The following is a 27782-nucleotide window of genomic DNA, read 5'->3' as shown; positions in this document are numbered from 1 at the left end:
TGTGTTCTTGGACGTTAGTCTGGGGCGCTGTCTGCCATTAGGTGTGCTAGCTGCTCCCCCCGCCGATCTCCGCAAGGGATGTGAGGACTCTAAAACTTCACCAGAGCCTCCATCGGCATATGGGTGAGTAGATAATGGCTGAATTTTCATTTTTGGGTGCACTATCCCTTTAAGGGAAACACTGAGTCTAACTGAATAACAGACCTAATAGCTTTCCAAGATATGCAGTATTTTTATGCAAACCCATTTTACTTTTAATATTTTGACACTTCACTTTGAGAATTCAGAGGTAACTTCAGACTTAGCTAGAGCTGGATGGAAAAATTGGCCAGGGTATTATAGTCCAAATTAGCTTAAGGCAGCCATATTGGGGTTGGCATGTATGGTGGCTGATAAATGTGCAACGTCCTGCTCGGTACACATACTGCGTACTAGGGCTGCAGCTAACGATTATTTTCATTGTCGACTAATCGTTTTATCGAAAAATGTGTTAAAATGTTGAAAAATGTCGGTCTGTCTCTCCCAAACCCCAAAATTATATCATCTAATGTCTTGTTTCGTACTCACACCAAAGGGTTTTAGTTCACTGTCATGGGAGAGTGTGCAAAGCTGCCAATATTTGAACATAAGAATCTGCAATAAGAGTATTTTGGGTACTTTTACAGTACTTTTCTATGACTCAAAGCGATTAGTCGACTACTAAAATAGTCACCGATTATTATTTTCTGGTTCCAGTCTTTAAATGCCTGGGATTACACAAATGTTTTGTGTGGGTCTAAATAATATTTTTTCATGTTAAGAGTTTGACAGTTTATTGTATGACTCTTCAGTTAAAGGCTGTGGAAAGTCATCACACTTTCCCTCCACTTCTCAACTCACAGTGCTGCTGCTGCGTCTTCTGCCGTGATCTACGGAGCCATCAGATCAAGATGCTGACGTAGCCGAAACTTTCCACATGTCCAGACTTGCAGTGGTTTTCGCCACGCTTAAGGCTTTTGTCCTCTCCTTGGAAGAAGGCGGTGAAGTGTACCAGAGACACAGCCATGGTGGTGACGTATATCATACGCGTCGAGAGCAGCGGTATCAAATTTCTTCCCGCTAAATTGTAGCCTTCTTTGCACGAAAAAATATATAAAAAATTCACATATGTGAAATTTGTGGCACAATTCAAACAGGACCAGAAAATAATTTTCATCTAGCCACTGAAACACATTATGAGAAATCGATGTCTAAGGTCCCATGTACTGGAAACGGAAACACGCAACTTACGAGCTGTATTTACACAATGTGGGTGCTAGCTGTGAAAACGACAACTGTGTCAGTCTGAAACAGTAATAACAGTTGTGTGTCTACACCCCACTATGATTTGCTAATAATGTCTGAGTTAGTCACTGCATAGATACTAACATTGATCATGGCATACAAAAATACTATGTATACTACAGTGATGGTTTAGAGTACTACACTGTGCGACTTGCAGTCTTCTGTGTTCACCATAATGTAGTTGTGTTTATGCAGCTCCAGTGTTTACTAATCAGCCACCTGAACCTCTATTTATCTAGGAAAAGCAAAACGATCACATGTCATTGTCAAATAAAGTACTGCCTAACATTTACTCTGCTGTGCACATGGCAGCTGTCCTGTGCAGCCTTCATCTGTTAACTCTTAAGCAGCCAAAACAATGATAATCTAAACTGAGACAGAGCACGACAGCATCACTGTTTCTCATGTTGGTTAAAACCTCTGTCTCCAGCTGATTCATTTTAAAACAAGACGCCTGTAAAAGTGTCTTAAATATGCACATGTATGAGTCAGGTTAATCTCCAGGGACGACAAGCAGAAGGACACAGGGCGACACTGGCTTGATTTAGCTTCAAAATATCCAGAGGTGTTTGTGTTGGAATGTAAATAATGTATTGAGTGCAGGCTATTCGAACAGTCATTAAGTCAACTTGAACCTGACCTGGCTGTCTGCAGCAAAGCAGATACAAACCATAACAGCCTCACACATTTACTACATCTCTCAATTACTGCTGAGTGGAGTAAAGTGGAAATCCAGCTGATGATCTAAGCTGGTTAAAATTCATAACTGCTGCCGAAACAGCCGCCTATGTCAGATTAATAAAGAAGACAGAAAGATTGTCTCTCAGCTGCTGATGTACATACCTGCTCTTTATTTCCTGTTAAACCAGCACCCGGGTGTTTCCATCTCACTGGATCCACTTACACTAAAAACAAAGTGAGAGGAATTAGGATGGATGACATGACAAATAGAAGCAGTTGCTGACAATGCTGAGCCCGAATCTACAGTATGTTTTAAACAGCCCTGGACTCCGACGAAGAAAGAAACAACGCTCTACTGAGGTGGAGTTTCTGAAAGCTCACCTCTGAAATGTGCAGAGCAGCAGCCTGTCAGGAGGAAAAGGTTAAGAAGCTCTCTGCCAGACTGGAGACTAATGAAAACAAGTCTCTGTGGAAACAGGTGGAGTATTTAAAAACTAGAATGACCACCTCGCGCATGCACACCTCTGCAAACCAGTTAGAGTTTACATCCATGTTTGTCCAGACTCATGTGCTGCAAAGAAGCTGCATACACTCACCCACCACTTTATTAGGTACACCTGTTCAACTGCTCATCAACGCAAATAGCTAATCAGCAGCTCAATGCGTTTAGTCATGTAGTCTCTGAGGAATGTTTCCAGCACCTTGTTGAATCTGTGACACCAAGAATTAAGAAGGGGGTCCAACCTGGTTCTAGCAAGGTGTACCTAATAAAGTGGCCAGTGAGTGTAACAGTAGTTTAACAGTGACCAGCATGCAGTGCGGTCAGCTCTGTTGTAAATACGTACCTTGGTTTTCTGTGTGGTCCTGTCAGGTGTCCATGTTACTGTCGGGTCCAACCAGGAGACGAGCAGAGTTTTTGGAGAAGCTGACAAGTTTGTACGACACAAACATTGTGAAGTCATCCAGGGGGAGAAATTATAATTTCAACATACAGCTCTTATTGTTGACCACACCAGGAGAAAAGGTTTTAGAATAATACTTACTGTTGTTTCGAAACGACGTCAGCATCTTCACAGACTGTCCCGAAGTCCCGTTAACGCGGAACCGACCCACCACACAGCCAGTCTCATCTGCCAGCTGTTTGTCCTCTGAACGCTGCCATGATGACAGAGCCGTGGACACACGATATTCAGTGTTTGTGTGTTTTATTCCAGTGGGAGTGGCACCTCTCTGCTGCCGCGCGCTGCTCGGCTCGAGAGTGAGACGTTCAGGGAACACTCACCTGTCCTGATAAAACAGGATTCACCTTTACTAACTTTAGTTTGTTTACTTGGAAACATATTTATCATTGTTTGGTTGAGTGATATTAATACCATGGAGTTTTAAGAGATAACTAAAATAAAATAAATACAATTGCAATTTTGTAAAGTTTTAAGTGACACTATGTGTCCATAAACAATCCTGCACCTGTTCTGGCAATGTCCCGACAACACCAACACATTTAGAAAAGATATATCCCGGTTTATTGCTGATGACACTGACTCTGAAGTTTCTCTTTACTGGGAAAATTCCTGTTTAGTATCTGCCCTAATAATAATAATAAAAATAAAATAATAATAATAAACAATTAGGCCTTTATGTAACCAATTTGATGATCTTTTCAGGAACATATTATATTCAGAAATCCAAATTTAGCAATTCCAAACCCTTATTTTTTTTTAGTACTTGAAAATGAAACTAAACAGTACACTGGGACCATTTTTAATTAAATTAAATTAAAATAATTAAATTAAATTAAATTAAATTAAAATAAAATAAAATAAAATAAAATAAAATAAAATAAAATAAAATAAAATAAAATTAAAAAAAAATAAAAATAAATTAAATTAAATTAAATTGAATTGAATTAAATAACAAACTTGCAAAAAACAGTAAATTAAATTAAATTGAATTGAATTAAATAACAAACTTGCAAAAAACAGTTCTTTGTGCTGTTTGTTTAATGTTTTAATCTAAAGATTTACTCTGGCTCTTATATTGTTTTGTCTGTCTCGATGACTTCTTTGTTTGTCGTTGTTTTTTTCTATCGTCAAAAAAATATTTGATGCTTTTAAAAAACATTACACTGCTTGACTTCTTCACAGGTTATCAGTGAAAGCTATGTTAATTTTTAAGCATCTTTCTAAATCATAAAAATCATAAATAGAAATGTAAAACAGACACAAAATATATAGTTTTTCTAAATAGGAGCCAGAAAGGTAGGTGGTCAGTAGAGAAACAAAGAGGTTAACTCAGTTAGCTCAATACAATTATAATGATGAAGCAATCCTAACATTTCAGTCCATTAAAATTATGTGCAATACAGTAGAATGACACAGGAAAAGTGTTGAACGCAGTAAAAGAAATCTATTCAGTACTTGGAGGAGCCTTTGTTTGCAATGCCAGCTTCAAGACTCTTCCTCTATGGAGAAATTCATGTGTCTTAGTGTTCAGATGGGGTTTTGGCCCATTCTTACACACACAGCCTTCAAATCTTGAAGATTTTGGGGGCCGCTTGTGAATTTTGAGAAAGAAATTTCACTCTCAAAACTTCAACAGTTAGTGTCCTCAGCTCCCAAACGTCAGTGTTGTTAAAAAGAAAAGCTGATGTAACACACTTGTAAACATGTCCCAGCTGTTTTGAAATGTGCTGCAGGCATCAGATTCAGAGTGAGTATACTGTCAAACAGCAAGTTTATCAGTTGGAACTTTGAATATCTTGTGTTTGTACTGTGTTTAATTAAATAGGGGTCAAAAGGGATTTGCAAATCATCGCATTCTACTTTGCAATCAGTGTTGTACATACTTTAGCAGTGGCATTGAAGTGTGGGGTTATACTACTTAGGCCAGTAGTAATAATAACAGGAAGAAATCATAAAATATAAAATCACCTTCCTCTAATAATCTGTCACCACTGCACTCTTCTGTTGTTTGTTGATCAGCACGATGTGTGGTTGCCAGTCAGTCTTCCATTGTGACCTCGGGACTTCCAGCCCACACTCAGTGCACATGTTCCTACACACTATGCCAGCCACTTGGTCATGGCGTGGCGTCCCATACCATGTACGTTGTCCCTGCCTGCATCTTACACCCTGCTATAGAGGGAATCGCCTTGTTTACAAATAGAAAACCAGCAGAGTTTATTTATATATATATATATATATATCACATTTTTCACGTCACTATATCACCATTTAGACTAATCTGCTGTTTGTAAAGTCTATAAACACAGTGATTGAACAAACATTACTATTTCTGTGTGCACGTTTTGTAATTAATAACATGGTTATCGTAGATTAGCTGGGCTAACCGTTAGCTGTTAGCCGTTAGCGGTGTCTGTAATAACTCAGTGACTCAATAAACGTCACGTGAAAAAAATATTTTTTCCAGCGGATGTCTTAGTTACAACATGATTGAGCAAACTGGAGTAGTTTCATATCGTATCCGACAACGGGAGGCTTTTAACAGATGAAGTCCTGATGTTAGCTTTGCTGCTGCTGTTAGCTGTCTCTGTCAGCTGCAGCCACTGATGCTTTCTAGACATCGTGATTTCCCAAAACTAAATAAATACCACACATAGCAACACAAAACTGCTTTGCTAGCTCAATCATGTTGTAACTACGATATCTGCTGGAAAATATATTTTTTTCACGGACCGTTTATTGAGTTACTGAGTTATTAGGTTATTAAAGACACCGCTAACGGCTAACAGCTAACAGTTAGCCCAGCTAATCTACGATAACCATGTTATTAATTACAAAACGTGCACACAGAAATAGTAATGTTTGTTCAATCATTGTGTTTATAGACTTTACAAACAGCAGATTAGTCTACACGGTGATATAGTGACGTGAAAAATGTGAGATACATATATATATACACATATATATATATATATATATATATATATATATATATATATAGCTAAACTCTGCTGGTTTTCTACCCGGAAGTATTTGTAAACAACAAGGCAATTCCCTCTATTATACGCTGTCTTTGGTGGACTTATATCATATTTGTGGACTTTGCTTTGTATACTTGCAGATCTGTTTTATGATTACACATTTACAATATATCTCCATGTTTTTCTTTTTTTATCTGTATAATACTCCACTTCTCTCTATGGTCACAAAGCTTCCACCAGAGGGCGACAAGATCAACAGCGGAACCATTCTTTCGGTCACAACAGAGGAGGGGCCAGTAATTGTGACGGACCAACATGGCGGCAAAACACAGCTAATGCTACACAAGTGAAACAAATATGTGTAATTAACCTCTTATTAATTACTTTTTCCACATGGGAATGTTGACACCAAATCGGGAAAACTTACCAGACATTTTCGGTATCCATGACAACATATTCAGTTCTCTAACGTCAAGTTAAATTTAATTTGACGACGTACATGAACGTTAGCTAGCTTGTGCTAGTTCACTGTAGATTCATAAAGAGAGCCACTGGAAACACGTTGCTAGTTATCAGTTAGTTATGTGGGGTGAAATCGACCCACCGGTTAAAACACAACCGTGTCTGAGTGAGACTAAACGCAAGGGTGAGTTACCGGAAGAAGACCCGGTGACACGGTCCGAGAGATGTGATTTAATCTACCCCACAGCCACCCAGCAGCCACGGGAGCACACCCAGGTGAGACTGACAGCATCAGCTCTGTTTCAATGCTTATAATGCACATATCTACACACAATATCATGACTGTGTTTATGCTTATCACACAGAACGCGAGCCACGCTGAGTCCACGTGTGTAAATGACATGATAGAGGCCGTAGCCAAGAGTGGGAGCCTGGTGAAGAGCCAGCAGCAAGGAGAGGCTGAGCTGAGCCTGAAGGAGCGCAGAGAGGAGCTGCTGCAGCAGTACAGGAGCAGACCCCTGGTGTTCCTGGAGAGGTACCATGTACGTGTGCACGGCTCAGCAAATGTATGTGTGTGTGTGTGTGTGTGTGTGTGTGTGTGTGTGTGTGTGTGTTTATTTGCCCGCATATACGTGTTTATATAATCAAGCAGCAGCTGAAAGGGGACTTTATATAGGCTGGTAGCACGATATTAGACTTTCTGCCGATATATGTTATGCCGATATGTAACAACTTATTTGACAAATAACCAACAGAGTTATCGATATATCTGCTTTTTCCCTACCTAATGTTAGTGATCATCTTCTGAGGATATGAATGTAATGATTAAATGATATATTTTGGTGGTTTGAGTTGAAGGTGTGAGAAAGAATAGTATCAGTAACATTGTTAACACTGTGCTACATTACAGAGAAATACAAAACCGTACTAATGAACCTTCATTAATATAGGCCTATATTTTATCTACAAGTGCACGTCACACACTGAGCGAGCCGCCTGTTAATGACGCTGTGGGCTAATGGGCATGTAGCTACTTCCATGTTTCAGATGATACGTCATGTTTGTAGTCGACCAATGAAGATGAGTTTACATATCACCTTGGGTTCGTCCTTCACCTTCTCAAAATGATCCCACACTTTGGATTTCCTGCCCGACATGTTATTAACTAGCCTGTGGAATAACCGCAGGTACCAGCCCTGGAAATTAACCTGACTCCTGTCTGACTGCTGAGCGTGGACACTTCCTGTGTCTGTCCTTTCAAATTAAAGTCACACATGGTCCAGTCATATCGGTTTATTTTGACAAGGCGCAGCTCCTAAAGTTGTTTGCTTATGAACATCCCAAACACAGCAAATAAGAGGAAAATACTGGTAAGAAAATACAAGCACAGGGCAGGATCTCTGCAGATGAATACACTGACACACACTTCTCGTGGGTGATGATTGACAGGGATTACTTTTACGAGATTATACAATGTTTTTTAAGAATATCCTGCATAGCATATCTTTAACGTGCAGGTGGAGAGAGCTGTAGTGACAGTTACTGGGTTTACTTTACCAGTTTTACAAGAGGATATTATCAGTCTCTCGGTGTTTCATGTCTTTTATTTGAAATTACTTGATATAAATGATTAAAAACTTAACATTATTTATATAGCCTGATATCACAAATTTAAAAAAAGCATCATGAGGCACAGCACAGTCATCATTTGGCAAAAGTATCTAGCAAACTGACAACATAGTTTTTGTGCTAACCTTTTCCTGTCGTTGTGTTATCTGCTCTCCCCCCATTTCTAGGCCTGCCTCAAGCCCCAGGACCTGCCAGCGTTTGCCCACGTCAGCTCAGATCCACGAGCTGCTCACTACAGCAAGGTGATACAGAGACGAGCAGCAGGATGCACCAACAGGACGAGGGTTCGAAACCACCGCTATGCTGCCCTCAGAGCCCTGCAGAGGGGTAGGGGATTTGTTTTGTCAGCTGAAACAAAAAAAATATTGATATTGATAAATTCATTTTACTGTAGCTGCGTTAGAATGGGCTAAAAGTGTCCGCTCTCTTTTTAAAAGGTCAGTTTACATAACATATTTTCCACTTGCCACTTGTGGTATTGTGCAGATAGTTTTGGTTTCTTTACTTCACTGCCGCCCCAGCAATCCCTACACTAATCACTGGCAGTGTTGTATTCTATGTACTGTACACCTGACGAAGTACTTCTTTCCCTCCCACTGTGTCATCCCTTTTGTCCCTCTGCCGTATCCCCTCCTCTAGAGGGTGAGTATTTCAGTGAGGAGCAGATGAGGATGAGGGAGCCACTGCTGTATGAACAATATATTGGCCAGTACCTGACTGATGAGGAGGTGAGAGCATGATGCAGAGATATTTCATCATTAACAGTTCAGTTGAGGCAGTATTGTAGTAAGTTCTGAATGACGAATGTTTCAGGTGTTTGAGCGCTCCCAGGAGGCCATGCTGGACAATGCACAGGGGGGACCAGGGGCACCGGCGGGAGGCACAGGAGGGCTCGCCCACCTCCTCCTCAACTCCTACCAGGAGCGTCTCATCCAGAACCGCCTGCAGGAGGAGCAGGAGAGAGAGGAGGGAGCACTGGAGGAGGAGGATGACGACGAAGGTGAGAGAGGCTGAAGTTATAAAATGTTGTTTCTCTGCCCTTGCAGCTTGAATTCTCCTTGGATTCTCAGTGGATTGCCCCCTCTAGGTTGGGTGAGAGTTACTGCCTCAAGCGAAGGAGTTCAAGTATCTCGGGGTCTTGTTCACGAGTGAGGGTAGAATGGAGCGTGAGATGGATCGGCGGTTTGGCGAGGCTTCTGCGGTGATGAGGGCACTGCGCCAAACTGTCGTGGTGAAGAGGAGCTGAGCCAGAAGGCAAAGCTTTCGATTTACTGGTCCATCTACGTCCCAACCCTCACCTATGCTCATGAGCTCCGGGTAGTGACCGAAAGAATGAGATCGCAGATACAAGCAGAAGAAATAAGTTTCTTCCATGGGGTGTCTGGGCTCAGCCTTAGAGAGGAGCTCGGACATCTGGAGGGAGCTCGGAGTAGTTCAAAAGGGGTCAGTTGAGGTGGTTCGGGCATCTGATCAGGTTCCCACTGGTAGGAGGCCCCGGGGCAGACCCAGAACACCCTGGAGGGATTACATATCTCATCTGGCCTGGGAACGCCTTGGGGTCCTCCAGGAAAAGCTGGGAAGCATTGCTGGGGAGAGGGACGTCTGGGGTGCTTTGCTTGGCCTGCTGCCCCCCCGACCCGGCCCCGGATAAGTGGATGAAAATGGATGGATGTATTCTCCTTTTTTCTCTGTCTCCATTAGTCATTTTGTGTCTCTCTGAAGCAGCAACCTCTGGGGCTGATATTAATCCAATGTGGGAGTGTCAAAAACTGCAGTTCCTCAAATGGCCACCTGAGCCTGGCTCCAAAAGGGAGTCAAACCACACAGACCCCCATTTCCCCCACAACTCCACTTTGTCGGCCAAAAAATTACTTCTGGCTCCAGAGATCCAAGATGGTGACGATCAAAAGGTCAAACTCAAGGCTTAAAAACCTGAGTCCTCAAACTAACGGGTGACGTCATGGAGTAAATGTCCATTACTTTATGATCTGTCTCCTTGTTCCTGCTGTAGATAACACTGTCCAGCAGAAAGAATGGGAGCCCACCGCAGAGGAGAAGGCTTTGCTCAAGGAGGAGTTCATCAGTCAGATGCATCAGCGCTTCCTAGATGGCAAAGACAAGGATTTCAACTACAGGTCAGTCACACCGCCACTCAGCTGGCATTCATACAATATAAAGGCTGCATTTTTGTTACACAGACATTAAACAGTGTGTGGTGTAACAGTGTATCCAGAATTTTCAGAGCTCTTATCTATTGTTTATCTAAGTTTGACTGAGTGTTTATGATTGTAATATTCATGTATGTTGTCCTCCGTACCCCATGTCTGGTGGGTTCCTTGATCGAGTGGATTCCCAAAGCCGCCTGAAAAACAACTCTAAAACCTAAGCATTGTTTGAAAACATCCTCCTAAAACCTGGCTCTTTCGGAGTGGATGATAATTGCCCATTTTCCAGTCATCTTGGAAACCGGCAGACACGCTGAAATCCTCCTCCTCTTCGTCAAACATTTCTCTCACTCACTGAGCCTTGGCTAGCAGGTCAGCAGGCAGTTCATAGTCTGGGTCTAAATCTTCGTCATTACCTTGTGTTTGTTTGTGTGTCTATTACAGTGAGGTGGACGAGAATCCAGACTACGACAACTTGGACATAGTCAGCAGAGATGCAGAGGATAAATACTTTGATGAAGATGATGATGAAGAGGAGGAAGACATGACAGAATAGTGGCTGTGGTCGTAACAAATGTTTCACACTCACTGCTGTGGCTGAACTGTAAATACAAATGTACAAAATAAGGATGTGTTCTATTTTTGACTTGTGAATGCAAACGTGGCTGATTACAAATACTGTTGGAGTCTTTTTGCAAATATAAATATGGTGTCCTTCTAACTAAAAGGCTAAATGTCAGAGTGATGACTTTCTGTTCACGTGCACAAATAAAACTTCTGTTTTCATCTGCACATATCAGCAGAAGCCTAACAAAGAACACAGATTTCATTACAAGAGGAAATTCATTTTATCATGAAAAAATTTACATTGTAAAGATTCACATTTAAGTTTAGTTTTTGGGTTAATGCATGAGAGCTGAGAACATTGTTACCAAGATATCTATACTAATAAATGTAAATCAGCCGTCAGCCAGTTAAATACAAAATCATCCCAGAGGACGTCAATATAACTACATTTTCAGGATGTTTCTTTACATCAATGCATGCAGTAGAGTGGACAAATGAGAACTCAAAATGACCACAAAGAGACTTAATCAGCTATGAAGGGACACAAAATGACCTCAAAGACAAACAAAGCATCTATAAGAGACTCGAAATGACTACAAAGAGATGCAAAGCAACTACAGGGAGATTCAAAATAAGTACAAAGAACAAAAACATCTCCAAAGACACTCAAAATGACTAAAAGGAGACTCAGTGACTACAAAGAGACTCAAAATGACTACAAAGAGACCCAGTGACTACAAAGAGACTCAAAATGACTACAAAGAGACCCAGTGACTACAAAGAGACTCAGAATGACTACAAGGAGACTCCAAATGACTACAGAGGAATGCAAAGCAACTACAAGGAGACTCAAAATGACTACAAAGAGACTCAGTGACAACAAGGAGACTCAAAAAGACTACAAAGAGACTCAAAATGACTACAAAGAGACTCAGTGACTACAAGGAGACTCAAAATGACTACAAAGAGACTCAAAATGACTACAAAGAGACTCAGTGACTACAAGGAGACTCAATGACTACAATGAGACTCAAAAAGACTACAAAGAGACTCAGTGACAACAAGGAGACTCAAAATGACTACAAAGAGACTCAGTGACTACAAGGAGACTCAAAAAGACTACAATGAGACTCAAAAAGACTACAAAGAGACTCAAAATGACTACAAAGAGACTCAGTGACTACAAGGAGACTCAAAGACTACAATGAGACTCAAAAAGACTACAAAGAGACTCAGTGACAACAAGGAGACTCAAAATGACTACAAAGAGACTCAGTGACTACAAGGAGACTCAAAAAGACTACAATGAGACTCAAAAAGACTACAAAGAGACTCAAAATGACTACAAAGAGACTCAGTGACTACAAGGAGACTCAAAAAGACTACAAAGAGACTCAAAAAGACTACAAGGAGACTCAGTGACTACAAGGAGACTCAAAATGACTACAAGGAGACTCAGTGACTACAAGGAGACTCAAAATGACTACAAGGAGACTCAAAAAGACTACAAAGAAATGCAAAGCAACTACAAAGAGACTCAGAATGACTACAAGGAGACTGAAAATGACTACAAAGAGACCCAGTGACTACAAGGAGACTCAAAATGACTACAAAGAAATGCAAAGCAACTACAAAGAGACTCAAAATGACTACAAAGAGACCCAGTGACTACAAAGAGACTCAGAATGACTACAAGGAGACTGAAAATGAGAACAAAGAACCAAAGCATCTACAAGGAGAGTCAAATGACCAATAGGATACAAAACAACCACAAAGAGACACTAAACAACTACAACATCTATATGTCTTGCGACTATGTAGGACAGGTGGTGCAGCCCTCTGCATGTCTGTGGTAAGTTAGTCTCAAACTTGTGATGTCATAGGGTATAAAGTCCGGAGCTGCGCCCTGGACAATGAATAGAACACTGATTTTTATTGACCCACAGTATGTTTGTTTTCTTTTTCTACTCAAGTGAGCTCTAATTCTGTTGTAGGGTTCTCAGGTCTGAAACTGAAAATGTCCCCATAAACTAAGGTGTATCCCGTGGCTGCTCTCTGTGTCATCTAGAACACCTCTCACCATTCACTGTATGTGGATCAGCTCCAGACTCCATACCCTGTGACATCACAAATTTGAGTTTTAGCACTGTAGTTTTTGAATTTGGGAAAGAGTTGTTTATGTTTACTAAAATCTTTTTGAACTGTCTGACACCACTGGGATAAAATGGGTTTAAAATGGCGTAGTTCCCCTTTAAGTGTCCCAGTCAGAAACAAAGCAGAAGTTCACTCATCTTTTAACTGACCCATAAATGTGTGTGACTAATTCATGCCAAGCTGTACATGACTCATTTGTTTTTGAAGAAGCAGATGCTCTAGGCCTACTATCTGCTACTACATGCTCTATACCAAGGCATAAGATTATCATCAGTATGTTGTATGTACTGTGCACTCATCAGGAATTTCTGCCTGCTATGACTGGTGCACAGCAAACAGGTGAGCAAACACACTGTGCATCATGTCATAACGTCTGTTTGTTCTGGCCATGCATACTCGTTTCATAAAACTGCAGCAGGCTACATCAAACTATAAAAACAACTTCACCTTTGTTCAGAATCACTGGACTAACTGCTGAAAAAATTAAAATAGCAGTGTCTTACCTCATCTGCCCCTCAACAGAGGAAACAAACTGAAACACTGAGCAGCACACACTCATGACCACAATGACGTTCAGCTGATGGTGAAGGCCCGACCAGCAGTGACACACACTTACAGGCACATGCACACGACAAAATAATAATAACATACACAGATTAACTGCTTGAGAAATTCATTTATTTTATTAATGACACTTATTGATGATAAAACACTGAATCACTTGAAACACAATATATTTTTCTTGCTATTTTCACAGTTGCGTCATGTGCGAGTGGATTAAAGCGAGTAAGAAAGCTATAAAAACAAACACTCTTTTCTGTTTTTGAATTATAAACTGTTACATTTACAAAAACATTTTTATCAAACGGATTGTTTGGAATAAAATCCATTACACCAATTGAACATCCATTATAGACTTGAGCAATATGGATGTAGATGAGTCATTCTTAAAACTCACTTCAGACCAAAGATTCACCCCAAGACAAGTTGGAACTCGTCTGCAACGAGGCAACAATGGAGGAGGTCATACTAATGTACCTTTTAAATGGAGGCAGCGTTTTCTATGATGGTGGACTGCAAGGCCCTTAAATATTTTGTTCCGCCATTTTTTTAATGCCTTCACCGTCTCCTGCCGTCATACCTTGCTTGAACTATGCTACACGGCCTCCACTATCTCCAGTGGCACTGCTTCGTTTCATCCGTATCCGAAAGCTTTTCAAAAACAGCATGAGCCCGTACGTGCCAACAGCTGCAGGGATGTAAATGAGATGGACTTGGGCTCAGCGGGGACAGAAGGCTGGTGTCAGAAAATGCCCCAAGAAGTGAACGTCTGCTTTCAAGTTGACTTGACCAGCTGACTTCACTACAAGCCGACTGGTGACTCAACAAGCTGAGTCACAGGTGACACCATCAGCCGGCTTGAGCTGAGCTGAGACCGGTCAGTTCACCCCGCTGCAACTTCTCTCTGCAATGTAAAACGGTTTTGTCTCATTGCAAATCTTTGGTCTGACCCGGGCTTAACAATGCGTCAATATCTCAGACTACACCTATTGATTTTTCTTACGAGGCCATGTGTTTTTCCCTGAAATAGCCAGATTAAGAATAGACTCCCTGAAGGAAATCAAAATGACAACTGCAACTCCTATCAGAAAACATACAGTCGGTGTGTTACAAATAAAACCGAACACTGCTATTCCTCCCAGTATGGTGATGCTCTTCCGAATTAAGAATCTGTTGGAGATGTAATTCTCTGCGGCCTCTCTTGCTTTGTCCTCCTCTCTCCTCCACAGCTTCTTCTTCTCCATCTTCAGCTCTTCATCCTTGAAACGATTTGGCAGCTTTTCCTCCCTGTCGGTGATTTCTTTATTTCTCTCCGCCAGGATGCTCAACTGTTTCTCCCTAATCATCCTCTCCGATTTGGGATACAGGGCCGTTCTGTAATGACCCCCTCCATTCAGGGCCATCAGGGTCTGGATCTTTGCCACGAAGCTCGTCACCTGTGCTTGGTCCTGCAGGTCCTTGTTGTTGAAGACATGGAAGCCACCGGTGCATTTGCGTATGAAGTTGCGGAGGTTGACTTCACTCTTTGTGATCACATCGTTTATGGTTTTTCCCTCCAAACGATCGCCATGGCTGAACAGCACGATGGTGTAGTCCCACACTCTTGGGCCAAATATTGCTTCGATCAGCTTGTTGGTATCTTGGTCTTCCTTAGTCATCCTTCCAATGGGGTACACTAACACAAAGACGTGAGGTCCTTGTTCCAGGAGTTTGACACACTTGAGAATATCTCGCACAATCACCTCCTTGTTGCGGTCTGTCTCAAAAAAGCCGGGTGTGTCGATCACAGCAACGGGCACATTGCTCACTGTCCCAGTGATAGAGACGGGCACATCCTTAACGGTCCCGCATTCCCTTTCACAGTATTTAGTGACTCTCTCCAGCCTCATGTCTGAGACGAACGCCTGTCGCCCGAGGATGGTGTTCCCACTTGAGCTCTTGCCTACCCCGCTCTTCCCTAGAAGCATGATCCTCAAGGGCTCTGTGAATTCAACAAATAGGAAACATCTTACTAAACAATTAAACACAAGTAAATGCTGATCTTGCCTTGATCACTATTGCTCTCATTTCTGAGTTTGTATGCTTGATGGTGAACACTTTAGTTTAACGCATACTCGATTTTAGAGGCAAATACCAGAGGTGTGGACATGAGTTAATGAACTGGACTTAATTCAGACTCAAGTCACAAATTTGATGACTATAGACTCGACAAACTCAAAAAAGACACCAATGACTACCCTTGGACTTGGACTTGAAAATACTTGATACCTACCCCAAAGCAAAAGGACTGGAAAGTATGATATTTAAAAACTGTGCCACAAGGCAATTATTTTCCCTTCCTTCCCTCAATCAACTCGCATTAAAATGGAAGTCGACACCTAATTCCGGAAATGATGATCAACTTTGTTTGAACCAATCCAACAGCAACAAAGTGAGGTGCAACAGAGAACCATAAAGAAGTTAAGTTACTGAGGGCTGGCTGGATAAAATGATACCAAAGATAATTTGGTTTGTGTACAAAACAATGCGGTGGTCAACAAAAAATGAACTTTAGTATCCAAAATGTGTGGGTCAAAAATTACAGAGAGAGGTGCAACAACTTCCAGCTTTGGAGCTGCACAAAGAATGAGGCTCATGATAACATATTTAGCAAGCTAATACTTAGCTAACATTAGCTTAACAGCTAAGTAACTTTTTAACTAGTCTCGCTCACCAGACCTTTCTCAAAAAAAGAAAGGTCTGGCTGCGCCGACTCTCACTTTAAGATTGGAGAAAAAAACGCCCCGGCTGCNAATGAGAGGCTGATCTATGCAGCGAACTTCCGCCCACTCAGACTATTTTTTAACAAACTTGCTTTAACAAAAATGTGTTTACATATATATTTTAAAAATCATTCATGATTTCTGTGAAATTAATATATTATAACTCTGATGTTAAAATGGCATTATATTTGGTCAAGAACGTGTTATGACTTAATTAGGACTTGAGACCCAAAATTTAGGACTTTGGACTTGAGATGGGACTGGTGAGTCTTGACTTGGGCCTTGACTTGGGACCTGAGTGCAAAGACTGTCATCATTTTGCTAGTCTCTATATACAGACTCTACATTCAGTGAATGTAGAGTCTGTAGGCAAACCCCGGAGATCTTGCTTCCGGAAGAAGAGTGGAAGAGCCCTGGTTTCCGGTTGTAGGCTGTTTGTAGTCCGTGTGATATTGACCAATCACGCTTGAGCCGGCTGCAGTTGTTGCCAGGTTAAACGGTCCGTGCGGTGAACTAACGAGGCGGAACATAATTGGCGTCACTGCAAACTCTGAATCCATCGCAATGGTTCAGCATATTTACTTATATGTCGGAAACTGAAATTCGCCTCCTCCGCCCAAATCAAACCGGAATGCCAAAAAATCAGGGGTCTGCCCCCAGAGGCTGTATCGCCGTCTGCTGGAAGTCAGACGCCGAATACAGCCGATGGGTTCCGAGAATGTCATTTTGCAAGTCCAAAGTAAAGTCCCAAGCCAACTGACAAGTCCCAAGTCAAGTCCAAAGTCCTAAACTCTGACTTTTGCGTCTTAAACAAACATGCCCTTCAACAAATGTCATGACAGTATTAAATTAAAACTCCTGAATGCTTTTTAGATTTTGCATTTATGTGTTAACACAAGTTTAATTATTTTCTCAGCTAAGTTAAGCTAATGTTAGCTAAACATTAGCTTGCTAACTGTGTAATATTAGCCTCAGCTTACCAATCTTTGTGCAACTTAAAATGTCAAAGTTAATTGGCAATTGTAATGATAATTTTAAACTCCCACGTTTTGTGTACTGCAACTCTTTGTTGACCACTGCATTTTTTGTAGGAGTACACAGTTTTTGTATAAGCAAAATTATCTGTGATATAATTTTTTCCAACTAGCACTGCGTAACATAATCTTAGTTCTTCATTGTTCTCTGCAACTTAAGTGGATGCCGTTGGATTGGTTCAAACTCAGAGGACAAACTAAACATTTGTAATTTCTGTTAATTTAATATATTATTACTCTGATGTTAAAATGGCATTATGTTTGGTGAGGAGCTTGTTATGACTTGACTAGGACTCGAAACTCCAAGTTTAGGACTTAAGACTTGAGTTGTGACTTGTCAGTCTTGACTTGGGGCCTGAGTGCAAAGACTGTCATCATTTTGCAAGTCCAAAGTAAAGTCCCAAGTCGACTGAAGTCAAGTTTCAAGTCCTAAACAAACACGCCCTTCGACAAATGTCATGACAGTATTAAATTAAAAAATCCTGAATGCTTTTTGAAATTTGCTCAGTAACATAGTGTTTGTTCTTCATTGTTCTCTGCAACTTGAGTGGATGCTGTCGGATTAGTTTGAAATAAGTGGGTCTAGGGAAATAAGTGTTGACTTGCTGGGGTTGATAAGTCTTTATGTGAGTTGATTCAGGAAATGAAGGGAAACTAATTGATTCCTGGCACATACTTTTAAATCTTTGGGCTTGTGGGAAGGTAACAAGTATTTTCAAGTCAAAAGGTTCAAGTTCAGTAATGAGTCACTGATGTTTAGCTCAATCGAGTTGCAGGTCTTTTTGGATTTGAGTCATCAAGTTTGTGACTCAAGTCCACAAATATAGAAATAAGTAGTTTGTTTATTGCTCATTTCCTTTAAAAACGTATTAAAAATTATGCATACACATTGCAAACTTTCAAAAAACTCTATGTGAAACTTAAATACAAGGATTCTAAAAAGGGTCAGTGTTAACCCACTTACAGAGGAGCGTCCCACGTGTATATCAAAGGGTTATAATGCAATAAATGCACACTCACTGTGATCATACAGAAGTGACGTTATTTTCTTAGCCATTTTTAGACACAAAGAAAAGCAGAAGAACAAGAGCAAATAAAGTGCTAGAACTTTTTTTTGCTGCAAAGTGAAACTAATCTAAACTAGCCCCCCACGTTGTCACCTACTCCCTTTTTAGACATGCCTGCGCCTGCTCAACTTACAGGAAACAGTATGCTGAAGCGTTACACATGTGACTATAAAGTCCTGTGATGGGTTTTCCCCATAAAATGTTAATAAATGCAAATAAAGTTCATTTCAAAGCATTTGTCTTTATGAGCAGCTGAAAACAGAGAGAGACAGAGAGAACAGAGAATTCAGAGTTCATTTTCATAATCACCTTCCCCTTGATCTTCCTTCTCACCAGGCATGTTGTTAGGGTTGTTTTCACCCGCGCTGCCAACTTTCATGTCTGTATAATGTCAGTGTTTGCAGCAGCCTCTGGGCAACGGAGCTGTTTCTAAGAAGTCTCAGAGTTCTTACAAAGTTTCTCTGTGTGGATCAGTCCACTCTTCAGCTTTCTCTCTGCTGCTGCCGAGTGAAATGGAAAGTGAAAGAATGCAGTAACAAAGGCGGGATACTGGCCCGGCAGTTTACACGTTCAAGGCTCTGAGAAATGTTTCCTGGAAAAAGACTGTCAGCATGAAGGTCTGGCATAATGTGCAGTAAAACTTCTAAGCAGAAATACAGAGCATTCATAGTGAAAATGTATTAGTTAGCTTATGGAAACCAATGAAAGTCACATCCTGTATTCTCCATGCATGTGTGACCATGAAACAACCTTTGATTATTTGTGAAGGGTCAGACAGCCAAAGAAAACAGGAAATATTTAAATCCAATGTGTCTGCACTAGTTTGTAAATGTCAGCTGACCAAAAAGAACTAGGCAAATGGCGCCATCTAGTGGGCAACATATTGTACTTACCGGTATTTCAAAGATGTCCTGATTGAGTTATGTGAGGAAATCCTTTGGGAGATCCACAGTCAGTGGGTTCGGTTTCTAAGAGCAGGCAGGACCACAGCTTTCACCTTGAAGGACATCCCTTCACATCTGTCTTAAAACAATACTCACATGGGGATACATTTATTGTTTTAATAGAGTTCTACTGAAGCTAATATGAGGCTTTGCAAGTTGGTGTTACACAAATCAAGTGGGTATCTTTAATGTTTTTAACTTTTAAGTACAAAATTCCCTTTTTGTATTAAAATGTAATTTAGGATGATACTCCAGGGTTCCCATGGGTTTTCATGGACAGAAAGTCAAAACTTCTCCTTAGCTTTTCAAGGACCCATAATAAAAGTCCTGTGACCATTCATGACATATGACACCAACCACACAACAAAGTATAACTCGAGATGTTTATGATATTATTATAGGTGGGCCGCTGTCTGGGAGCTTTGGGGGAGTGACTGTACTCTCAAACTACCATGCCCTCCTTTCATAGCAGTTATTATAAAACCAAAGTTTGCACTGGCACTTTGGCTTCACCCCAGCACCCGGACCTCTGCTGCCGGCCAGACAGAGATCTCCAGGGGAAGTCAAACAACGTTCATCTGTGCACACTATGACACACAGCAGGTTGAATATGAGCAAAGTTTCCCAGCTTCCCTTCACTGGTTCCTGTACAGCAGGGTCGGTCTTTGTTTCACTGTTATAATCATTAAAAAGCAAAAGCAGCATGTGTATACATTCAGTAGGCTATATCTTCAGTAGCTAGCTAGCTAACCCTACACTTTTCAGGGTTTGATTTTGGTTTTGGAACAGGGAAGAAACGTATATCTTCTTCCAACCTCTCCAGGTAACGAGTATCATTAATATACGACGTGCCCCAGGCACAACATTTAGCTCCAAATCCAAATCTGAAACGACTGCATTAGAGTGAATGGAGCACAGCTGTGTTGTTGCCGGACCCTGGTCTGAGCCGCACACTGTCAATTTATGTCCACTACAAGTGCTTGTTTTTGCCACTGACAGGCTCAGATTATAATAATAGGTGTCTGACAACTTATGAAAAGGATCCCTACAGAGACAGACCTTTTTGTTAAAGAGTAAGATCCTTTTTGTTTAACCAGAAACAGCCCCAAAATAGCAACTGCCAAAGTCACCAGACTCCATGTAAAAATGCTATAATTCTATCATCGTAAAACATACACTTTATTCAAAGTCAACAGAAACAAAATAAAACTCACAAAAACATTTTGGTTTGTCTTTCCACAGTTCCAACAATCATTAACTCTGGTTTGGTTGAAATAAGCCCTTAATTCACCCAGTTAGAAATGAAAATATACTGCCTCTGTACATGCTAAAATTACTGTTTTTTTAAATGGAGTCTGGTTGAACTGGTGCTGGCCGTTTTGGGGCTGTTTCTGATTAATTAAAAATGATCTTACTCTTTAACAAAAAGGTCTATCTCTGTCGGGATCCTTTCCATAAGTTGTTAGACACCTGGAGTAACAATCCGAGCCTGTAATAGGCAAAAACAAGCACTTTTAGTGTAAGTAAATTGATGGTGCAAATATGCCCAGAGTGGTTACATTGCAGCCTGTTTTGCGGCTGCCAGCTGAAGCACTCTCGCCCAGACCTGGACCAGTTTAATAAATGATTGTTCCAGGTTTAAAAATACCAAACTTACCTTTAGAAAAGTGAGCAGCTTACATGATTTTCTAGAATTTTATTTACATCAAAATCAGGAGAGTAAAACCCTTTTCAGTAGCATTATGGAACTCTGGGTAATTGCATGGTAGGAGTGTTAAGAAGTTTTCATATGTGTGGTCTCAGAATTACAGAGTCCCCGCTTTCACCCTCCATCACTTCCGATCAGCCAGTCTCTGCAGGAGGGCAATGACTGTGTCCTGTTTGGAGGAGAGCAGCTCCAGTGCTGTGGCTATCCTGCCGAGGGACTCTGCCATCCGCACCTCCCTCCTCTCGCGCCTCTTCTCTCTGGCTTCCACCCTGCGGCGAGCCACTCGGTCCAGGTAGGCCTGCTCCTCCTGTCGCTTCAGAATCTCCTGGAACAAAGTTGTGCTTGTTTGCTCCTCATTTCCTTTCTGGTTCTGGCCCTCGGTTCCCGACATGGTTGCTGCAGGTAAGGAGGTGGTGATAGAAGAAGTGAGACAGGAGGAAGTATGGGGGAAAGAGGAGGAGAGGCCGAGGAGATTCTGATTGTTGCTAAGTGGCGCACTGCTGAGCCGGAAGGGTATGACGCCTGATGGGAATGATTGAGCTTTACGGCCTACGTAGCGTGACGCGTTGAGATCTGCGTTGCTAATGGAGCCAAGGGAAGGGGAAGTAGAGGCTGTCTCTGTAAAACAAGGCGAGGAGATAAAAGATGGAGATGGCACAATGGTAGCTGGATGAATGCTGGTTGTAACAATGTCACTGTTGAGGACGATCAGGGGCTTGAGCTCTGGAGCATTTGTTGGGCTAATGGTGGCTGTAGTCACTGAGGTAATGGCAGCAGCGCTACTGATGATTTGACTGCTGATGGCTCCCTGACCCACTGAGTCCACACCACCAGTCGAAGTAAAGTCCCCATTCGGGCGGATGATGGTGGTGGGCTGTGGAACCTGTGGTTTTGCAGCGATCTTTGCCAAAGGACCGGGCAGCGTGGAAACAGTGTTGCCACCTTTGTTTCTTTTGTTGCTGACGATCTGAGTGCCAACAGTGTCACAGAGTGTGGCGTCCATCAACTATAGAGACATAAAGAGATGGAGAGAGGAAATAAACAACTCAAGTTATTTGTGATCAGATCAGGAGATCAGGTTTTGATTTTGTAAGAGTATACTCTGCCCTGCGAGCTTGTTAGACGCAGAGACTATCGTTCTTACCACAGCACTATGAGCCTTGTATCCACCAGGCAGTCCGGTTCAGTTCAGGACACATTTATTTTTCAGTTTCCATTGTGAAAAGTTGTGGATGGTACCAATGAACCGTTCTGTAGCGTCCCCATGTTTGGTCCCCCCTCTGTTGGGGTACCTAGCACACAGATCTGGTACTAAAAGGTGGAGCTGTGGACACTGTTTAATTCACTGGGACGACAGCTAGCTAGCCAGTTATCTACCAAGACATCGGCATACTAGCTATTTTTTTTGGTAATGTTTGTTACGAAGAAAAGGACCGCAATACATTGAAACAACTTCACACTAAGACAATACGCAGGTCGTCAGAATTTTTAAATCTGTACTAACAAAAAAATTAACATTTATGGATTTTTTTGTTGCTTGTGACGCCATTTTGCCAATGAATTCTTATAACCCTCAGTTTAAAGTGTGCCTCTGAAACACCTCTGCTTGGAGGGCCATGTAGCCCCAACACTTTGCCCTACTTCTCTATTCCAACAGGACTCTGAACACTCTACCCCTAGACATGAACACACAAAATGAAGGGGTATGTTTGGGTAGAACAAAGGGGTAGGGCTAAGTGGAAGGGGTGTATACAATTGATCCTTGGTTATGGGTAGATAAGGCTCATGTTTTGGTTTAAAATGTCCATATTTGATGGCACAATCGCCTCTAGAAATGCTGCAATGGGTTGCTAAAACACAACCGTTTTGTTGTTTGTTGGTCTTGAACATTGGTCTGCAGCTGGGCAGCCGTCTCGCCTAGGTCTCAAACCATCCATTATTCCCTCCACCTCCTGATGACAATGCAATCAGAACTACGTCACTTTGGAAACATTGCTAAGATGTACAAATGTAAAATGAAAAATACAATGTCAACGTTTTCTTCTGGTGGCCAGGTTGTTGAGGTGGAATGTGCCTGGCAAAGCTGAGAGACATATTCACGTTTCTAGAACTGTAAAGACTCTGTATACTGTATACGGCGTATAGACGGGCAGACCATGCGAGAACATTCAAGGGACTTTGCCAAATGGGATGGAGACCCTGAAGTAGAAAGTAATTGTCAGCCAGTGGGATGTGTCTTCTGATTAATATTAACCTTCAGTATGAAACTCATGGAAGAAACTTTAGCTTGCGCAGCAATGAAACATGGTTTGGTGTTGGTACCTTGTTTCTAGGTCAGAACTCAGACCTGATCCAGTTCCATTTCCTGAGCCAGCTGCAAGTCCAAATTAACCCCAAAATTATTTATAAACTATAAGAAGTGTCTGATGATTTTTTAAAGACATTTTAATATTTGATCCAACCTTGGGGGAAATTTTCCCTGTGAGGAAATAGAGTGCTGAAAGGAAACACTTACATCGAAGAACTCCCAGGATGTTTTGGCGTGCCCCGTCTCCCGGCTGCGGTCTTTAACCCTCTTGTATGTGACAATGAGGTTGTTCCACTTGCGGCGTATCTTTTCGACAGGAAGCACGTGCCCCTTGGAGGCCATCTCCTCCTGGACGCTCTGAAAGAGCTGTGAGCGTTCTCGAGTCTCATAGAGGCCCCAGCGGCGCCCGACCGCCTCTATCAGACACAAAACGGCTTTGGAGGAGAAATCAGAGCCGGAGGGAAGCGTCTTCTCTGAAGGAGCAGGTGGCATCGCTGAAGCTGAGAGAGGACACAGGTGATTTAGATTTCCTTTTCAAACTGTGGGGTTGCTTCATATGTAAATGTGTGTGGGAGGCCCTGAAAATGTGTTTACTCGACCAGCTTTTCATTATGAGCTAAAGGGTAAGTTCAGCATTTTCCAACCTGGACTCTATTTTCCCATGTTCTTTTGTCTTAGTGAGTAATGGGAACAACAGCTTTTTAAACTGGTCCAGTATTGAATGAGAGGGCTTCAGCCAGCAGCGGTGAAACAGGCTGCAATGTAACCACTTGGGGCATGTTTCATTTACGTCCAATCAAAGTGCTTATTTTTGTCACTGACAGGCTCAGATTGTTACTCCAAGTGTCTAACATTATGGAAAGGATCCCGACAGAGATAGACCTTTTTGTTAAAGAGTAAGATCCTTTTTGTTGAACCAGGAACAGCCCCCAAATTTCTATCACCAGACCCACCAGACTCCATTTAAATAAACAGTAATTTTAGTGTGTATAGAGGCAGCATGTTTTCCGTATCTAACTGGGTGAATTAAGAGTTTCAACCAAACCAGAGTTGGTGATTGTTGGAACAGTGGAAAGATGAACCAAGATGGCTTTTGTGAGTTTTATTTTTTGTTTCTGTTGACTTAAAAGAAAGTATTTAAATGGAGTCTGGTGGGTTTGATGATGATTTCGGGGTGTTTCTGCTTAAACAAAAAGGATCTTACTCTTCAATGAAAAGCTCTATCTCTGTGGGGATCCTTTCCATCATGTTGCCAAACACTAAAAATAACAATCTGAGCCTGTCAGTGTCAAAAAGATGAAATCCTGGAGTTGAAAAAACACTCTGGTGGTTAGTTGGTGCACCAAATTTTAAATGTGTCATAGAAGTTATTTCGACGAAATATAATTTGATATTTGTCGCACGTGATGTGTTCAAGGACGGTTGCAAATTTGAAAATCCAAAGTTTCTGATGATAAATGGTGTAATTTCAGGAATTTTTGTAGAAAGCATGCCTCCCAAATCCACGTCGTTTCTCCCGGCCTGAGGACTACATGCACAAATCCGCTCTTTGTAAATATTCAATGGAGAGAGACTCACGGCAACACAATCTCTTTGTTAAGAAAATGTTGTTTGTTTGGTGGAAACGGGGCTTAAGAGTCCCAAAAAGTACCTTAAATGATTTTGGATATTTAATGCTATGGAGATATGGAGTGCTTTAACATGACATACGATGGAAATGCGTCATTTTTATTATCAACATTATATTTGGAACTCCGATACAGAACATTTTGGGTTCTGAAAACAGCCATAAACCAGGAGAGGGTGAGATTAATTAAGAAAAAATCTCTTTATATATATATTTGTATAAATTTTAGCCAGGTGTGGTATTTTTGTTTTTTTGAAAAGTCTGTCAGCACTAACAGGCATGTTAACACATCAAAGGTCATGTGTGTGACTTTTCCTCTCCTGTAGTGTGTGCATGCTCTAGAGTGTGTGTTTTAAATCACTGTGATGACAGAAGTCACACTGACAACAATCACAGCAGTAAAAGTATGACCCCCTCACACACACTGATGCACTCACCTGGAGCTATCTTCAGGTAAGTCTTTCCATCCCCTGCTGTGGTGAAGAAGCGGTCTGTGCTCACTGGATCTGATGGTGACACACATAATAGACACATTCATGTCAACATGATGAAGAATTTTAAAAAGATGTTAAAAGATTATTTGAATTTTTAATCTTAATTTATTTTGCACAATAAAGAAAAAGGTGATTGAGAGATAAACGAGCTGATGTCTGCACTCACACAGCAGCACAGGAGTAGTTGTCGTGTCAGCCAGCTCCTCTGCAGTCTGATCCCCTCCTCCTCCTCCTCCTCCTCCTCTTCCTCTGCATGCGGTATCTCCGCAGGGCGCAGGCGACTCCTGACTGCCCAAAACCAGCGCAGATGGATTCTCATCGACCGCCTCAGTTTTCACGTGCATCACCGCCACGTCGCTGCAGCCTCCGTGCACATTTCCCTCCATGGCTGACGCAGAGGCACAGCATGAGCCTAATGGAGGAGACAGAGCCCGGTTTGTCTGCGCAGGCGTTGGATTGGGAGAAAGTTTGGAGCGCGCGGATCTCAGTCGGTGATGAGTTCAGCCTCGGTATGTGCTGCTCACGTCATGACTCCCGCACGTCGGGGTAGTTATGTGCGTGATGGACAAACGTCACTCCCCCCCTGGATGTTTTTCATGAGGGGCAGAGAAATGGCTGCGCTCGCTGTCCACCTCAGCCGACGGATGCGCAGCGCGGCTGCGCAGCTCTCAGCACAGATTTGCTGCTGGCAACTGTGTCAGTGACGTCACCTGACCGCACATACAGTACATGGTAACAATGAGGCTTCAATATGGGATTAACAGGGTTTAATATCCATCATGTAATTATTCTTTTAAAGGAGGACCCAGTCTGTGTTTTTAACAGGAAGTATTATTATTTTGTGTCTGTCTCAGCAGCAGGGGCGGATTATGAGACACTGGGCACCTGGGCACAGATGTGCAAAAGGCCCCCCCACCCCACCACACAGGAGACACACAAACTTTGTAGTTTTACCTCCTTTTTTGAATCTTTTTGCAGCCGTAAAGCATTTGTTTGTGTTTTGTGTTTCTTTTAGGTAATTTGGTGTCTGTTTAAATTGTTTTGTGTCTCTTTGAATTATTTTTGTAGTTGTTTTGTCTCTCCGCAGTTAGTTTGCATCTTTTTGTGGCAACTTTGAGTCTCTTTTGAGCAGTGTTGGGCAGTAATGCATTACAGTAATAATATTACACCACTCGTTACTGGAAAAGGTAACTAATTACTAATGAAATTTCAGTAGTAATATTACAGTTACTCCAAAACCAAACAATTCGTTACGTTACTTTATCACATCACTACTGACTTGAAATACAACAATCACATCAGTGGATTCATTTTAATACTTGTTGTGTTGTGCCTGCACATCATAAAGCACCAAGCTAGTTGGAAAAACCAAACTAAACGTATGGAAATATTTCCATTACATTGGTTTTGTCGGGAGGAAAGTTGACAAGAACACTGCTGCTGCAGGAAGCCGGACTAAAATACTTTACACTTCAAAAAACACGTCCTCAAACCTTCAGTCTGAAACACCTCGGCTACTACGACCAACAGCACAACAGCGTGAAGCTCCAGGAAAAACACCCCACCAAAGGTGAGCCCTCCTCGGCTGCAGAGGTCAGCGCTGTATTGCTACACTGGCTAAACAACCAAAAGTGGATTTTAATCGTGTACAGCGGCAGCTGCAAGGAAGTGATGAAGCTTGTGGTTGGATATGTTGCTCCATGAGTGACTCTCCATCTTTGTGGCATAGCCCTGGGAAAATACCGGTCACAGGCAACAGAAAAGGTAAAGCTAAATAGAAGCTATGTAGCATTATCTACACTTAACGCTGATCACCCTGACATTCACACAGAGGCACACATCTGAATTTTGGGGAGATATGCAGGTACTAATTTTATGGGGTGTAATGGGATAGTAATTTAACGAGTAGCGTAGTGAATTACTGAAAAGAGTAATGAGTAATATATTCCATTTTTAGAGGCCTACTGACACTTTGGGCCCACGTGCTTGTGCCACTAGGCCTGTACAGTAATCCCTCCATAATTAGAAGTATAGGTTTTATTTACCTGCTGTGTAAAAGACCCATCAGTCACAGTGATATCAAGCGACAGCCTTCTGTTTACATCTGGAACATAGATTTAACCTTAAAGAGGCAGGTTTATCAAAATGAGACGTCTTTAAAGATGTACATAAATATTTTATTTTAAAAACAAACATCCACCAGCGACAGATCAGATCAGAATGTGGAATGACATGAAAAATCCTGTTTGATCATTTGCATGATGAACGTTTCAGACAAATACAAAGTCAAATACTGACTTTTGTCATAATACATACATCTTGACACTCTCCTCACATGTGGTGCAACATCAGA

General features: G+C 41.7%; 4 protein-coding genes across 6 annotated transcripts in view; 1 reads left to right on the top strand and 3 right to left on the bottom strand.

The window, feature by feature from the left end:
- LOC126405462 (myocardin-related transcription factor A-like) overlaps nt 1-3183 on the bottom strand; it is a 73391-nt gene extending 70208 nt beyond the window's left edge. The window contains exons 1-3 of the mRNA XM_050069206.1: nt 3048-3183; nt 2850-2929; nt 2167-2228 (exon numbers count right to left, since the gene is read on the bottom strand). The gene's annotated coding sequence lies outside the window, so the exon portion shown is untranslated. The remainder of the gene's footprint in view (nt 1-2166; nt 2229-2849; nt 2930-3047) is intronic.
- Nucleotides 3184-6230: 3047 nt separating this feature from the next.
- On the top strand, nt 6231-10992 carry ccdc97 (coiled-coil domain containing 97). Of its 2 annotated transcripts, none has more exons than XM_050069245.1 (7): nt 6231-6685; nt 6775-6975; nt 8206-8365; nt 8678-8766; nt 8852-9038; nt 10050-10173; nt 10648-10992. In XM_050069245.1, exons 1-7 carry the CDS (start codon nt 6530-6532, stop codon nt 10757-10759), a joined length of 1029 nt encoding a protein of 342 aa, XP_049925202.1. In that variant the 5' UTR covers nt 6231-6529; the 3' UTR covers nt 10760-10992. The 2 variants fall into 2 exon arrangements, with proteins under 2 accessions (XP_049925202.1, XP_049925203.1); XM_050069246.1 differs by having other exon boundaries at nt 6233-6685; nt 6775-6951.
- Nucleotides 10993-13596: 2604 nt separating this feature from the next.
- Nucleotides 13597-20309, bottom strand: LOC126405489 (GTPase IMAP family member 7-like). Of its 2 annotated transcripts, XM_050069243.1 has the most exons (3): nt 19242-20309; nt 18658-18848; nt 13597-15466 (listed from the first exon to the last, which is right to left on the bottom strand). In XM_050069243.1, exons 2-3 carry the CDS (start codon nt 18725-18727, stop codon nt 14472-14474), a joined length of 1065 nt encoding a protein of 354 aa, XP_049925200.1. In that variant the 5' UTR covers nt 18728-18848; nt 19242-20309; the 3' UTR covers nt 13597-14471. The 2 variants fall into 2 exon arrangements, with proteins under 2 accessions (XP_049925200.1, XP_049925201.1); XM_050069244.1 differs by lacking the exons at nt 18658-18848; nt 19242-20309 and adding an exon at nt 18302-18441.
- Nucleotides 20310-20973: 664 nt separating this feature from the next.
- On the bottom strand, nt 20974-26058 carry si:ch1073-357b18.4 (uncharacterized protein LOC797129 homolog). The gene is made up of 4 exons (XM_050069231.1): nt 25596-26058; nt 25373-25441; nt 23516-23808; nt 20974-22006 (listed from the first exon to the last, which is right to left on the bottom strand). Exons 1-4 carry the CDS (start codon nt 25813-25815, stop codon nt 21125-21127), a joined length of 1464 nt encoding a protein of 487 aa, XP_049925188.1. The 5' UTR covers nt 25816-26058; the 3' UTR covers nt 20974-21124.
- Between the last annotated feature and the right edge of the window lie 1724 nt (nt 26059-27782).

Source organism: Epinephelus moara, chromosome 18 (assembly GCF_006386435.1).
Source record: "Epinephelus moara isolate mb chromosome 18, YSFRI_EMoa_1.0, whole genome shotgun sequence".
Classification (NCBI taxonomy): domain Eukaryota; kingdom Metazoa; phylum Chordata; class Actinopteri; order Perciformes; family Serranidae; genus Epinephelus; species Epinephelus moara.
The sequence above is the reverse complement of the archived record's forward strand: the minus strand, read 5'-3'. Positions and strand labels throughout refer to the sequence as shown.

Coding starts and splice junctions, on each gene's coding strand:
- ccdc97 (XM_050069245.1), top strand. CDS start 6,530: ATGTGGGGTGAAATCGACCCACCGGTTAAAACACAACCGTGTCTGAGT. Junction 9,039..10,049: donor GGAGGAGGATGACGACGAAG/GTGAGAGAGGCT, acceptor TTCCTGCTGTAG/ATAACACTGTCCAGCAGAAA. Junction 10,174..10,647: donor GACAAGGATTTCAACTACAG/GTCAGTCACACC, acceptor TGTCTATTACAG/TGAGGTGGACGAGAATCCAG.
- LOC126405489 (XM_050069243.1), bottom strand. CDS start 18,727: ATGAAAGTTGGCAGCGCGGGTGAAAACAACCCTAACAACATGCCTGGT. Junction 15,467..18,657: donor GAAGGAAGATCAAGGGGAAG/GTGATTATGAAA, acceptor TTGAATTCACAG/AGCCCTTGAGGATCATGCTT.
- si:ch1073-357b18.4 (XM_050069231.1), bottom strand. CDS start 25,815: ATGGAGGGAAATGTGCACGGAGGCTGCAGCGACGTGGCGGTGATGCAC. Junction 23,809..25,372: donor TTACCTGAAGATAGCTCCAG/GTGAGTGCATCA, acceptor GTCCTCTCTCAG/CTTCAGCGATGCCACCTGCT. Junction 22,007..23,515: donor CATCCTGGGAGTTCTTCGAT/GTAAGTGTTTCC, acceptor ATGTCTCTATAG/TTGATGGACGCCACACTCTG.